This window comes from Gracilinanus agilis, chromosome 3, assembly GCF_016433145.1.
Source record: "Gracilinanus agilis isolate LMUSP501 chromosome 3, AgileGrace, whole genome shotgun sequence".
Lineage (NCBI taxonomy): Eukaryota > Metazoa > Chordata > Mammalia > Didelphimorphia > Didelphidae > Gracilinanus > Gracilinanus agilis.
Genome location: NC_058132.1, coordinates 139,587,813 through 139,603,179, shown reverse-complemented (window position 1 = coordinate 139,603,179; position 15,367 = coordinate 139,587,813). Strand labels below are relative to the sequence as shown.

The window sequence follows — 15,367 nt, the reverse complement described above, 5'->3', positions numbered from 1 at the left end:
GCAGTGCTGGGATGTGAGTCTAAGTCTCCTAACTTCCCAAACCAGTATTCTTTCTATAATGTCACACAGATGGGAAGGAGCCAGTAGAGTTGGAGAGCATAAAGATACACGAGAAAGGGAGAAATTTTTGAAATAAGGTTATTGAAGCGATCAAAAGGAATTACCCTTAATAACGAGTAGATATGTTTGATGTGTTTCTTATTTCCTTTCTAAAAGGAGATAATAGATGATTCTGAGAAAGTTTTCAAAATTATTCCTCCTGGTTGGGAATGTAATTGGGGATTGAGGAGAGATGAAAAGATTTGGATCAAAGTGGGGAATTAACTAGGAAATCAGTAACAGAATTGATGAAAAACAATAAAGATTCACCTAAATTATGCAGTAAATTTTAAGGAATGAAACAAATTTGATTTTGTGTCTTTGTCTTCAAGTGTATAGCATTATAGAAACATGACTGGAAAGGGGAAAAGGTCAGGTTTGCTCAAAATTGTGTTTAGTAGGATAATAGTCCAAGGGTTGACTCAATCTTGATTAATGTATACCAGTTCAAATCCATTCAATACAAATAAAGTACCTGCTATATTCAAGGTACTATTCCAGATACTTGAGAGGCAAGTAGGGAGATGGAGAATAGGAAAGAGGCACCAAGACACTGATCATCACAATGAAAGTGAAGCATAGGTTCAGTGTGAAATGAAAGAGAAAGTTAGAAGGATGCATTCTTATTGGTGGAAAGTGTAATTTCAAAGTTTAGGATACCAGAACTGGTGTGATTCTTGTGGAAAAGCAAAGTTTTAAGATACCACTGCCTTGGTATATAGCTTAAATGATCTAAACCAGTCATGGGCAAACCGAGGCCTGCTGTCCAGAGGCAGCCCCCAGAAATGTTCTATCTGGCCACAGGACATTATTCCTAATCTGACAAATACAATAAGTAGGATACAATACAATGAAGTTTCAAAAGAGTTGCCTTAGAAACAGACAGACAGATGAACATTTCCTTTCCTTTGGCCCCCTCTTTAAAAAGTTTGCCCATCACTGATCTAAATAGTAAAGGAAGAAGTTTTAATTAGAGGAATTGTATTTTGAAAGTGTTAGATTGTCAGCATAAGCACTGAAGTCTTCCTGAGGTTGAGAGCAGCAGATAGATTGTGTAAGGAATTAAATTTTATGGTTGAACTAAATATATGAGAATTTTAAGATAATACTATGGTTTCTGATTTAAAAATATTATAGCTCAAGTCAAATTGACTTTCAGTAGTTTTATTTACAAAAAAGGTGGAGGGAGTAAAAGTAGAGAAATGAAAAAGAAGATAGAGGAGATGTCTATCCTACCACACTAAATATTTGCTCCGGTGCCTGTTCAACTCCAGCAGGGCTCGTTAACCCCAACCAGAGGGCCCAGTGGTAAATTAAACAAGGGTTCCATCCATCTGGCCTCCTCCAAGAAGGGGAGGCCTCTCCTGAATTAATCTCTCTAGAAGCCAGGAAGGGATGGTCAACTTTTTACTCACCCAAGCTGAGGTTCCAAAAGGAGAAGATCCAGGAGCAGTCTTACCAGAAGCAGTCCAAGAGCCAGAGTCCCAGGTCCAAGTAGATCCAAGCCGCAGTACCAGTCCAAGATCCTCCAACCCAAAAATTCAGGACAAAGACCACTTGGTCAGGAAGTTCATTACCTTTTATAGTCCTTTTTCCATATCACTTCCTGTCCCTTCCTCCACTTTATGGGGGCCAATTGCAGTCTTTAAATTTGCTTAGCACTGCCCAGGGGGTGGTCAGTCATTTCTGAGTTGTCACCTACTTTAACAAGTGGCTTGTGGACCTCCTCTACTTATTGTTAAATAAGGGTGTTTTCAGTTTTTGTTGATTAATTTAAAATAGGCAAGGGGAGAGTCAATCCCATCTTCACAATTGGAAGGGAGAATTGTTTGAGGTGTTAGTCATTGAATAAGTTGGAGAGTAGCTTGGCTACTGATGGATTGATGGTAACTGAAATGAGAGGGAAAGAATCAGCACTTAGCACTGTAAGGGTTAAAATAGGGATTTTTTTTTGACAAAATAAGAGAGCAGCTTTTAATAATTTAAGTTATAATGACAATATAGTAGAGTTGTAAATTAATATTATCCCTTTAAACCAGAGAAAAGAAAACTTCTAGCAGCTCTTAACAATTAACAATTTAGTTTAATTAAAATAGAGATAGTAAAAGAATATAGTAAATGAATATAGTAAAGGAGAGAAATATAGGTAAGAGGAGAGAAAGAAAATTTCCTAATGCCTATACTAGTTATCCTAAAACTGCCTATATCTACCTATATATACCTGTAAGTGCCATAGCTGCTGTTAAAGTCCAGCTGATCACCCTTCAGCTCAATTCACCAGGCAGAATCTATATCTATTTGTCTGTCAGTCTGTCTGTCTATCTATTTATCTATCTATCTATCTATCTACCTACCTACCTACCTACCTACCTATCTCCTAACCACCAACTAATCATCAACCCACACCATCAACAGCCAACTTCCCTGCAACTGTCAGCCCTGTCAGCAACTAACAGTCCAACCAACTCCTGCTGGCCCCCTTTTTTCCCCTCTTTTTTTTTCTACTTCACTTCCTGTTGCTATGATTTTTCCTTCCCGTCTTTATCGTTTCTACTTTCTGTCACTGTGGGCTGGTTAATCCCTACACATCTCCATGGTAAGAGACCCCCATTAAATTAAAAAAAGGAATAATTCTTCTTTACAGCACAGTGCCTGGCACTTGATAGCTGGTTAATAAATATTTTTTGATTAAATGATAGATATCTTCTGAAAGAAAGCTGATGGATTAAATATGCAGAATGAGAAACACTTTTGGATGTGGCCAATATGGAAATTTATTTTTCTTGACTATGCATGTTTGTTAAAAGGGTTTTCTTGTTCTTTTTTCCAGTAGGTAGAGTCGGGGAAAGAAGGGCAGGGAGAAAATAAATACTTATTAATAGAAATACAATTTAATTTAAAAAGTAGATTATATGGATATCATTGCACCTTGTGAGGCAATAGAATTGGGGAGCAAGGAATATATTATATTACTACTGTTGCTGCTGCTACTACTACTGCTACTACTACTACTGCTACTACTACTACTACTACTACTACTACTACTGCTACTACTACTACTACTACTACTACAAATAATAATAGCTACTACTACTACTACTACTACTGCTACTACAAATAATAATAATAGCTACTACTACTACTACTACTACTACTACTTCTACTACTACTACAAATAATAATAATAGCTACCCTTTTATGGCATTGTAAGGTTTGCAAAATGCTTCACATGTGTTATCCTATTTGATCTTCACAACCCTAAAAAGTAGGTGCCATTATTACCTTTATTATGCAGATGAGGAAACTGAGACAGAAAGAAGTTAAGTGTTTTGCCTAGAGTCACACAACTAGTGAGTTTCCAAGGCCAGATTTGAACTCAGTTCTTCCTATTTCAAGGTTTATCAATGTATCCATTTCACCACCAAGATGCCAAACACTCCCATAGAGGTACTCTGAGTTATTAGGAATATTGGGAGGAGTAGCTGTCAATGGATAGGGTTGTGAAGGTTATGGTGTTCTCATTGTAAAGCTAGATTTCTATTAACATGACCAGGTGGAAAGAACACTGGAGGAAAAGTTTGTGGCTGTAGAGGAATTTGAGAATTGATCATGGAATCCACATAACCAATGGAACTAGAGGATGAGTTGGCCATTTTGGAGTATGCCCAGTGAGGAACAATGTTACTTTAAACGAGATCAAAAAGCCTTAGCAGGTGATAGTAGGGAGCAAACAACTTATATCTTAGGTGATAAGACTAGACATGCAGATATCATACTGAGTAAACAAGAATGATAAAAAATAGATCGATATATGTTGACAAAATTTCTAGAACTAATTGGTCCTTAATTTCTGAAAAGAACATAAGGAATTTAAATGTAAATTATTTCAACAAATCTTAAAGTAATAACCATCTACATAGATATTATGAATGATTTTTAATGAAATTAGTATATCAAAAGTAAAATAAATTCTTATAATATAAGCTATAATAATTATAATTAATAATATTACAATCAAAATATTCTTATGAGAATAGTAAAAAACATTTAATAAGTGCTTCCTGTGTGTAAAGCACAGTACTAAGTGTTGGAAATACAAAGAAAAGTTTAAAACAGTCTCTGCCTTGCTGGAGCTCACAGCCTAAAAAATACTGATCTATCAACAAGGTAACAGAGAGATGGTACTAGCAATGGTAGAAATAGAGTGGGAAAAGAGACCAGGAATATGACCGACTACTATAGAATATTTTTCTTTGAATTATAGCTTTTATATTCAGTCAACTAAAACATTAACATATTTTTCTATTTTATAGGAGGTTCAGAATGGAAGACTATTTAGACTTCTAGCAAAATTGGGAACCATCAACGAGAGACCAGAGTAAGGATTTTTAGAACATTAATATTCTTTTATTCATGGATATGTACGGTCTTAATTTTTTTTTTGAGAATTTAAAATAAATACATAATATATCTGTGTCATTCTGAAATATTAAGAAAAAAATGAAAAAAAATTATCATGGAAAGTAAACTTAAAAAACTTTGTAAATAGTATTGCATTGAGAATATTTACTTAAGGCATAATAATCTACATAAAGTAATGAATGCACACACATAGACACACCCATACGATTTATGACTGCTTTTTGAAAATGGCAGTTGTCCCTGGTTTTGGATCTACCATTTGAGAACAAACACAATATATAATATTAGTTAAAAGCATTACTGTGCTTTTATGGTTTCAGCATAAGAATGGACATCCTAGAAGTTTCCTTTTCCTCTACTGCCCCCCCCCCCCCCTCCTTCTTTAAAAAGCCTTTACTTTCTGCTTAGAATCAATACTGTGTATTGGTTCCAAGGCAGAAGAGTGATAAGGGCTAGGCAATGAGGTTAAGCAATTTGCCTGGGGTCACACAGCTAGGAAGTGTTTGAGGCCAGATTTGAACCCAGGACTCTAGGTTTGGCTATCTATGGAGCTACTTAGCTGCCCCCTCCTTGACTTTCTTTTTAACCCTAGTAAAGAAGTGTTTGCTCTGGCCAAATCGCTTTAGAAAATGTTTTAAGGAGATGATCTAGATTGATAGCCATTATTCTTCTTATTAAAATGTCTTTTCTATAGTTGCCATTGATATTTTTTAACTGATTTAGCCACACTGCTACATACTTGAAATTTATTTAAAGGGCACCAGGGTATTGATCTTTGTTTTTATTTTCTGTTTAGTCTATAAGATAAGTCTAATTTTATATTTTCAGGGATATGTGAAAATTAATGTATGTATCACAGGCTTTTTGAAAAATAAAGGACTTGCCTAGGGTAATATAATTGGTAAGGGTATCATGTAACTGACATTTTATAAATAATCAAGAGAACTCTAGTATGTAGCCCTGTGACATACATTACATTATATTGACAACCACTTTCTTGGAGATGTATGATGAATAAATAGTATTGCTTAAGGGAATATCTTGCAAGTGTATTATAATCCACCTTCTGCTTTTCAAACCTAATAATATTTTTCTGCAAGTATGTCAAAGCCATAACACTATTCATCTATAAATAATGAAATTTATCATGTCAAAAAAGGGTGATCTCTTCTAGTGTAATTTTCAGACTTACCTTTAGAGGAGAAACAGTTGTTTTCATATCTTCATTTTATCTTTCTCTGTTCATTTTCAAACATTTTATCATTAACCCAATTCTTTTATATTAGAAATATATGACATAAGATTTGGGTGACACAAACTGCGAGGGAAAAGGTTTGAGGGTAATAAAAAACAACTGGGAATCTTTGTTATTGCTACTAGTGGTCCTTTGGCCAATTTTGGTGACAGTTTGCTTTTGATTCCTTTTCATATCTGCTAAGGAAAATTCAAGTGTCAATTTATCTTTGTTATTTCCTTTATTTTTATTAGTCTCTTCCTTGGCTTAGAGTATTGAAGAGCAAAAAGGCCTCCCTGTTTTTGTTCCATTCTGATTTTTTACCCATTTCTTTTTTGCTTACCTACTATTGAAGCGCAATACCTTTTAGGCTCTTCTTAAAGATTTTCCTCCTGATCGTTTGCCAAATACAGAAGAGAACTAAAAGCACATTATCTTCCCCTACTATATCCAGACTACTAATGAATCCCTCATTCTCTCTTTTTTCCAATGAGTGCTACTAAACTGAGGTAGATTAACAAATCTGTTTTCTCCCCAGATTAAATAATCTTATTTTTTCCTGGCCTTTTGGGGGAAAGTTCAGCATAACAAATATGAAATTCAGTTTTCCTCAAAGAGCCATATTTTCATTTATAACAAGATTTAAAGATGTGGAAGAATTTAGTTCTCTTTGATTTCAAAAGGTCCTTGTATTATGAGAATATAAAGCCTTAAGAGAGCATCTAAAGATAGTAAATTCAGGTCTACTGAGTTAAACTAAAAATACTTTTAGTGACTTTCAGCAGAATTAAACATGCTTGAAATTTTCTCAAAAGAACCTCTCTATTAACATTAAAGATGAGGAATATCACTAAAAGCTTTACTATGGTCATTTTTTAAAATGTAGACTAAGTATTAATGAGCCTTATTAGATGACTCTCATATATACCATTTATCACAAAGTATACTTTGAAAAATGTTAGGATACATTTTTTAAAAATTTAGTCTTTAACTTAAATCTTTTATATAGTACTGTTAAAGAAATTGGAGAAAGTAATAAAAATTTTAAGTGGAAAAAATTCTTCAGATCTTTCTAATAAATGGATTTCTCTTGTACTAAGCTAAGAATAAGCATTCGTATTAAAGAATAGTTTGTGCTTTGTATATCATTTTTATTGCTAATATGAAAAAAAAAAATCTGTTACCAGGTTTCAGAAGGACCCTACTTGGTCAGAAACTGGAGATAGATATCTGCTGAAACTCTTTAGAGATCATCTTTTCCATCAGGTGACAGAAGCAGGTGCCCCATGGATTGACCTCAGTCACATTATTTCTTGTCTTAACAAGGTACCTGTATCTAATTTAAAATTGTAATGTTGCCTTCTATTTATTAATTTGGACATGTTTTATAAAATATTTTTAAATAAATAAAATCAGTATATTACTGTAGCTTTAAAAAATGTATAAGAAGGTAATAATAACACATTTTATTTAGTTTACCCTATGTAATGGAGGTGTTCATGACTGCACTAAATACTTTCTTATTTTTTAAAATGAAAGGAAGCATTGTAGAAGAGTATTAGATTACCATCCCTGGAGTTAAGACTACCTGGTTTCAAGGTTTGCCTCTAGTCCATGTACTTAGTGACTTTGGGCAAGTGACTTTATGATCTTTTCAGGACTCAGGCAACTCAAACATTGCAAATTCCCAAGCAGATGCTGATTGGCATTGGTAGAAGGAGTTTCCTTACCAGGACTTCCCCCTGTAGCAGAGAAATTATAGGTCAAAACCTAAAAAACCAATATTATTATTGTTAACATCACCAGTTTCTCTCATGTAATAAAATGTAACTTCAGAATTGGCCATTATTTGAGCAGTACAAGGTATTAAAAAGAAAGGAAAAAATACAGTGCAGTGACCTGTTGTGGGAATTACATTCCAGAGACCCATGCGATAGTTGAAAAAGTAGTGACATTATATTAATTTTATTATGTATACATATTTTAAGACTTTATAAGCCCTTTCTACTCTCCTGTAAACCTTTTCCACACTCTTATTAACCTTTCCCACACTTTTAAAACACTGAGCCAATTAGCATCCAGGATACAGAGCATAGTGCTGTGGTTGGTCACCTTTCATTCCATCAGCCAATACAGAAATACCTGCTTTGCGCTCAGCCATGTACAGTCTTACATCAGCAACCTTGCACAAGCAATAGTGGTGTACTGCATTTCCATTGTGTATAGTATGGTATTCATTCATAAAATCCCGTGACATAGTGAAAACTCCGTGATACAGAATTAGATTTTTTTTTTTGAAACTGCGATACAGTGAAACTATAAGTGAATCGCGATATACTAAGGATTGACTATACTATCTCATAAGACTCTTGTAGCCTTTTTACATCTACTTAGTTTTGTCCCTCTTGTTACTTAGAAATTCAAAATACAGGCACATAAAATTGTACACAATCAGGTAAAACCACAAAGTAATAAGGATGGGAATGATTTAGAATGAACTGTTTGAGTGTTTGGAACCATGAGCCAAGTGGGATTAGTTAGGAAAAAATTCATTGAAAGAACTATAGTTTGTATTTTTGAAAGGATATGATTTGGCAAAAGGTGAAAGAAGAGGAATTTTGTGGTGAGGTGGCCTAGAACCCATCATAGAATCCTTATGTTTAAGCACATGAAAGTAAAAACCTACTCATGATAGGTGGACATCAATATATAAGTAGCTCTGAATCGGAAGAAAGCATGTAGTTTAAAGTCTAGTGGTGTCTTTGTTTCAGTGTAGAGTATAAACTTTGTTAGACAGTTTCCAAATTTTTATTTATTTAATCTGGTTTTTAAAACACAGGTACCTTAAGAGTCTCTGATTTAATGTAGCCACTTCCATTATTGTACTGATACAGATTATTAAGGAATGATGCATTTGGCTTTGGGATGGGATTGTTCATTGGCATTGGGACCTCAGAGCTACCCCAGGATGACATTTGTTGTAAAACTGTTTCTTCTGAGTTTTCCCTGAGAAGGAACTTAAAAGTGTTTTTTTGTTTTGTGTGTTTTTCAAATCACAATTTTAATTTCTTCTCTTTCATTCTTGTTACAGCTAGATGCTGGTGTGCCAGAAAAAATAAGCCTCATTTCCAGGGATGAGAAGAGTGTCCTTGTGGTGACATATAGCGACTTGAAGCGCTGCTTTGAGAACACTTTTCAAGAACTAATTGCAGCTGCCAACGGCCAGTTGTAGTATTTGCTAAAAGCATGCAGGACATTGCTGAGGAACTTGACCAGTAGCAATTTGCACTACCGCTGAGTTGTTGTTCTCATCGCCATCGTCATCGTCTCATTTCACATTTGGGAAGCAAACAGGAGATGAGCAGAGCTGCTCACACTTGAGTCAGGTACACAGTTACTTGAAGGGGAGACTGTTTCCCTTATCCTAGAGCGATGGCTGCCACCGGAGGCTTTATCTGTGAAGAATTTATTTTAGAGTGAGGAACACCAGCAGGTGCATGATGTTCCTGCTTTTATTTTTTCCACTTGTATATGCACTAATTTTAATTTTTTAAGACTTTTTTCTGATCTCTGAAGTTTTGCCACATTGTATACTTATTAAGGGAAACTATTTGCAAGGACACTTTTGGGCAACATTTTTGTCACTGAGGATATTGCAGAATTTGCTCATTTTGATATGATTTGCCCAGAATAACATAAAGGACCAGGTAAATAATTTCATAGAAACGCCCTTCTTTAAAGTGCAGTATAATGCATAATCCTTGTAGGAATGTTGTATGCAAGCTCTGTATGCCATCCGCTGTTAGTTATCCAACCAGAAGATGGAGATTTTTTTAAAAGAACACACAAAGCAGATTATCAGTGAATTGATGGATTCGAATTCCCCTATCAATTGATTTAAGTACTTTCTGAGCAAAGTGATAAACTAATGTTATTTGAAACATTTGGATGAACATCAGTAATTAAGGAGCATCTTTAGGTGTTTGCTCCAAATACAGCCAGCGCCTTTTTAAAAATTGTATGTCTGTTTCCCTGCTAGTCAGATGCATTTACATTTATGCAATTTTTTTAATAGAGAAAAATTTTTTTAAAGAAATTGTGTTTTTTAAAAAAAAAAGGCCTGAAGTTCAGGAGTGTATTACTTTAGGTTATTTACAGTATACTTTTTTTGTATAAAGTTCTGTTCTTTGAACCACAGCTTTATTATGGTACTTTACACTGGATACAGATACAAAGACACTGTTAAGAAGATTAACTAAACACAGCAGTAGTCTGGCATCAAGAGCTTTTTGAAGTTTTTCAGCCTGAATCTGGAGGGATAATGATCTGCTGTGCCTTTGCAGTCACTGCTTAGCCCAAAGTAATATTACTTTTGATAATAACTCACCATGTGGAATATTCCTGAATAAGTCACTCTCAAAAGTTTGGAATTTTCCTCCTCTTACCTTTCTTAATATTTGGACATGCAGTTGTCGCCAAACTTGGGTATTCATGGAATTTATAGTAAAAGATAAAACACCTATACTTTGATACTGAAGACTGCCAAATACATAGGAATTTTCTTTCTTAATGCAGTAGTGAAGACTATGTATCCTTTCCCAGCACTGAATGTTTTAATAGCACTGGGTGCTCACCACGCAACTATGAAGAAAATATGGAAACTCAAAAGGTCAGGACAGACTCTAAGCACTTGCAACTGATGTTACTGACTTCAATTTTAATAATTCTACATATTTGTAGTTTTCAGAGAAGTTTTTAATATTTCTCTGTCCACTTTTTATAAGCTTTAAAAATTGATTCTCTGCCTTGAGATATGCATCAAGAATAAGCATCTCTCTTCACCTGAAAGCTTTGAAGACTAGAGAAGCGCTTTACATATTTTAAGAAATGTGGTTGAATCCACATTTGGTAGCATCAGTTGTTGAGTTTTAAAAAAAATCAATTATTGTTGCATTTGATCTGGATGAATTTTAAAAAGAACATAATGTTCACTATTAAAAGGATAATTAGCAATTGCCACAACATTGTTCTTTTTTAATATAAAAGGAACAGGAATTTGCAGAAGTTAACATGCAAAAGTCTTTTATCATTAGCTCGTGTATTTGAAGAAGAGCAGCTGTCTTTTTATATATGTTTTTGACAAATCATATTGTAATTCTTTTGTACAAAAAAGAAGTACTTGTATTCTAGAAGAAATATGAAATGCTTAATTTATAAGCGGGCTGGAGATTTTTCCAATATTGTTTTCTTTGAAAATGAAAGGGGATCATCTATTTAGTTTTTGGGTTTGGGAACCTTTAAAAATTTTAATTTGTGGACCAATGTTTTATGAAAGCAAAGGAAGGGCAGGGGTAAAATAGGGCTTGAATTTCTTATTCTGTATAGACCAGCAAACTTCCCTCTGCAAGGCAAGTCCAAATAGCAAACCCAAGTGTATTTGCAGCATAAATGCCAGTTTGCTTCAGCCCCCAGTAACCTCAGGACTTGGTTAAAAATAAAAGGTAGACAGCTGATATGTTTTCATAAGTAAATATTGTCAGCCAGAAAACATTTGGTGTCAGGTAATCCATTTTTTAAGCTCTGTTTTATATTTATTTTTTTCATTTAGTCCATTCTTGGGAGTGATTTTAATAAGAACTGTCAGAAGTTCTGCTTAGGTGTTTTTTGGGGGAGCTTTCTTTTTCATTGTGTAATTCCATTTAAGGGGTTGTCTAAAAGTTCATCTGTTTCATTCATAGGAAGATTTCAATGTCTAAAACACAGTCACAAGTTAAGGACATAATCCTTCCACTCCTTCCTGTTTTGACAGATAAAAGCACAGAAAGGGCAACCTTATAAATCATGTGATGTTGGTCAAATAAATTTTTGTACCTGTTTTAAATTCTTTTACGTATTTACTACATTGTAAATATTTTTGAGGGTACCTCTTTTTTGGTTTTGACCTTGTTTCAGTGATTCATACGTCAACAGCTTCCCTAAAAAGCACCAGTATGTTAAGTTCTAATGTCAGATCCCAATATGTGTTACTCATCTTTAATCCTGTTTTCAGTCTTCATGTGTACAGCAGTATTTTTAATAAAGAATTACAAAAATACAGTTGTCTTTTTTCTTCTGTCAGATTACATAGTATTTGCTGGCATGGTAAGTATTACAGGTTGTGACTTGTATTTAGTCTTGAATTATACAGCTGCAGATATATAAGATGGCTATGGTTTATAAAATTATTTGTATCCTTTATATTAAAATAATTATGTAGTTTATGCTTGCTAGATAATACCTGGTTTCTTCATGTAGTTTATGTGAATAGTAGGGGAACATTTTTCTTGTAATTTCCTTACTAATTTCCGCACTGAAAACCCACTAGTTTGCTTTCACTATTTCTAGACTTTGGTAGTAATATACAGGATATTTTCCCTTCATTAATGATTATTTTAAGGTTATAAAGACTCAAAAAATTACAAGGGTCCCAAATTCAATTCAGATATTTTTTTTAAATTTATGCCTTTTTTTTTATTAGAAAAATGCAGGAATCAACTATCTGGAGCCACATATTTACCTTTATTCTACCTTCTGGTTCTAATTTCCTACTAATGATCCCTTGCCTTATAATTTAGGAGCAATCACATTCCCTTATAGGTAGTATGAAGCTTAGTTGGATACTTTAACAGGAATGTTTTCTTGAATAAAATTTAATTATTAAATGGGCATTAGTGATTTTTTCCCCTATATTTTTTGTAGTGTTCAACAATTTTGTCTTTATTGTTGTATAACTTTTATTTTTAACACTGAAATATAGATGCAGCATATCATTTATTAAATATTTGTATATATTCTTTACATATTGGGAACTGTTTGTAAGAGATTGCTTCATGCTGATCTACCTACCTTTTAAGAATTTATAATTGAATGCTCACTTTCTACTATTTTTAGCTTCCATGGGTGGAGGACTTGAACTTAAGAAAGTGAAGACCGAATTATGAAGGCTAGTTATTGGGTTTTAGAATTGTAAAAAAAAAAAAACAACAACAAAAAAAACTGGAGATTTAAAGTTGAGGGGGGAAATTTGGGAAGGATATGAGAAGTTGAAGGTAGGATTCATAGTAAAGAAAGAGAAGGCCTAGAGTAGAGAAACCTGCAGAAGGTCGGAACAGCTGAAGGATAAATTCAAAGAGGACATGATAACTCAAGGAGAAGATAGTTACTATGACAAGATGTAGAGATGAGTGAGAGAATGGGAAAGAAGATGGAGGTGACTATCAAGATATCAATCAGATGCTAACCTCCTACCCAAATGTTCAATTTCTCCTGGGCAGCTACTAGGAAGAAAGACAAGGACTGAAGACTTCTATTGTAAACATGGAAACGAGGAGCCTCACAAAGAACTACATTTAGGATTGAGTGTTTATATTTTAGTCATGACCAAGGGACTTCTTTCTATGCACAGTTACCAGGGAGAATGTTGTGTTCACTAAAAAACGGAAATGGAAGAAATGCTTCAGTGCCATGAAGAAAAAGGATCTGAAGGGACATAAGGAGAATACTGACTTGTATCTTGAAGTAGGAAGGAAATCAAGACCACTGAACATAAGAGTGAAGAAAGCAGTGCAAGACTTCTTGAAGGGGGGAAGAGCTGGACTCTGAAGGGGAAGTAATTTCTTATACTCTAAGGAATAGTGATGAAGATCTACAAGTCTCATTAGGTAAGAGAGTCAGAAGAAGAGACATGGTATTGTGGTGGTTGGTTGGATTTATTACTAAGTATTACTGAGGCAGCTATTTGAGAATAAAAAGGTCTGATGTCTTACCAGGGCTTGAATCTAAGACATAAGAGAGGAATAACAAAACTTGACCAACTATATAACTACTACCCATTTCTGGTGATTCATTCAGATATAGGTGATATTGCCAAAAAGGAATCTAAAAAAGACCTTAAGAACACAGATGGTGTTTTCATCACTTCACATCTCTGAGGCAAGGGATTCAGAAGAGAGAGAGAGTTTCAGGAAGTGGATAAGATTTTTGGACAAAAAAAATAATAGCATGTAATTTGGATTTCTAGATCACATCTTAAAGGAATGGTGACATTTGTTCAGGAGAGAACAAACTGCTTATTTATATTCAACAAGTATATACCTTAGAAACTGCAATACAAATAGAAGGATTATCAGTTGGATATTCAGATATTCATAGGAGATGGAATTGAAGGGGTGAGTAATAAAATGTATGGCCTTGAATGTCAATGCATAAATTCACAAGGTATGGATAACAAAGATGAATTAAAAATCCTAAGGCAATGAGACAAATTTTATCTCATAGGTATCCCTAAGACTTGTGTGGTAAGACCTGTAACTGGAAGGATGTACTATATTCAAAAGTATCAGCATATTACAGACCACTAAGACAAAGGGACCAAATGAGTTCAGGAAATATCAAAAGTCTTGCAGAGATGAATGCTAGAGTAGTGAAGGGAGACTTTATCTGGCTATATATGAGAGTACACTCTTGTCCTCATTTTCCTACTTGACTCCCCCTAACTCTCACAAAAACTATAGATATATCTTGATTTATCTTAATGATAATTTCATTCTTCAAATGGCAGTGACCAAGAAGGGTAAATTCTATTTAGAACCCAATTATTAACAACACAGAATAACAAATTGCCTCATTGGAAATGATGGCAAATTGGTTGTAGAGATTGAGTTCAAATCTGGCCTCCTACACTTACGACTGAGACAACTGAACAAGTGTATTTAGGAAAGGATTGGAAGAATAGTATATATAGTCTGTGCTCTCAAGAAACTTACAGTCTACTTGGGGAGACAAATCATACTTCACAATGCTATGTATTCCCCAACATTCTGCCCTTAGTTTCTCTTTCTCCTCGATCTCATCGATCACATCAGTTCTCATGTGTTTGGCTATCATCTCTATATAGTTGATTCTCATATCTTGGCCACTGAAAGCAAAGCTTCCTTAGTTGGTAAGTAGCCAGGGAAGCTTCTTGAAGATGAAAGATGAATGGAGGAGGGACTAGGGCATTTGTGGCAAGGGGAAAAAAGGCCAAGTTAAACTGTGCTTGAAATAAGTATAATAATATGTTCCTGAGAATGTGAGATTGCAACAGAAAATTTACTTGGGAGAAAAGTGAGTAATAAAGTTGAATAGGTAAGATAAGGTCAGATTAAAGAAGATCTTGAAAGGCAGCCAAAAGAGTTTAGATTTGATTCCTAAACTTTGGTAGATCCACAACTTTATCTATTTAAAGAATTCCTTCATTGTTACCACCTAAAATATTTTTGGTCTTATCTTTTGACAAACTTTATAAGAACCAGTAGGAAAGTGATAGATAAGGATAGTAAGTGTGAGAAGCAAGTTTGCAGAATGATGGGATTAGGGGGAGAATGCTGGAAGCTGTTGTGATAATTCAAACATGAGGTGAAAAGGGCCTGAAGAAAGGTAGTAGTGAGTAGGAATAGAGTTAAGAATAAATACAAATTTGAAGAAAAAAATGTATAGGTTTGGTTTTTTTTTTCCAGATTTGCAATAGAAAGAAGTAACAGAATTTGGCAACTAGTTCCGTCTACAAGAAAAGAGAAAAAGATTTTACTTATT

The 15,367-nt window shown here is 34.3% G+C and overlaps 1 protein-coding gene across 1 annotated transcript in view; it reads left to right on the top strand.

Moving 5' to 3' along the window:
• The window catches only part of PAN3 (poly(A) specific ribonuclease subunit PAN3), a 163,974-nt gene extending 154,196 nt beyond the window's left edge, over positions 1-9,778 (top strand). The window contains exons 17-19 of the mRNA XM_044668282.1: positions 4,413-4,477; positions 6,943-7,081; positions 8,847-9,778. Coding sequence (XP_044524217.1) covers positions 4,413-4,477; positions 6,943-7,081; positions 8,847-8,987 — 345 coding nt within the window. The 3' untranslated portion in view covers positions 8,988-9,778. The remainder of the gene's footprint in view (positions 1-4,412; positions 4,478-6,942; positions 7,082-8,846) is intronic.
• Positions 9,779-15,367: the final 5,589 nt, after the last annotated feature.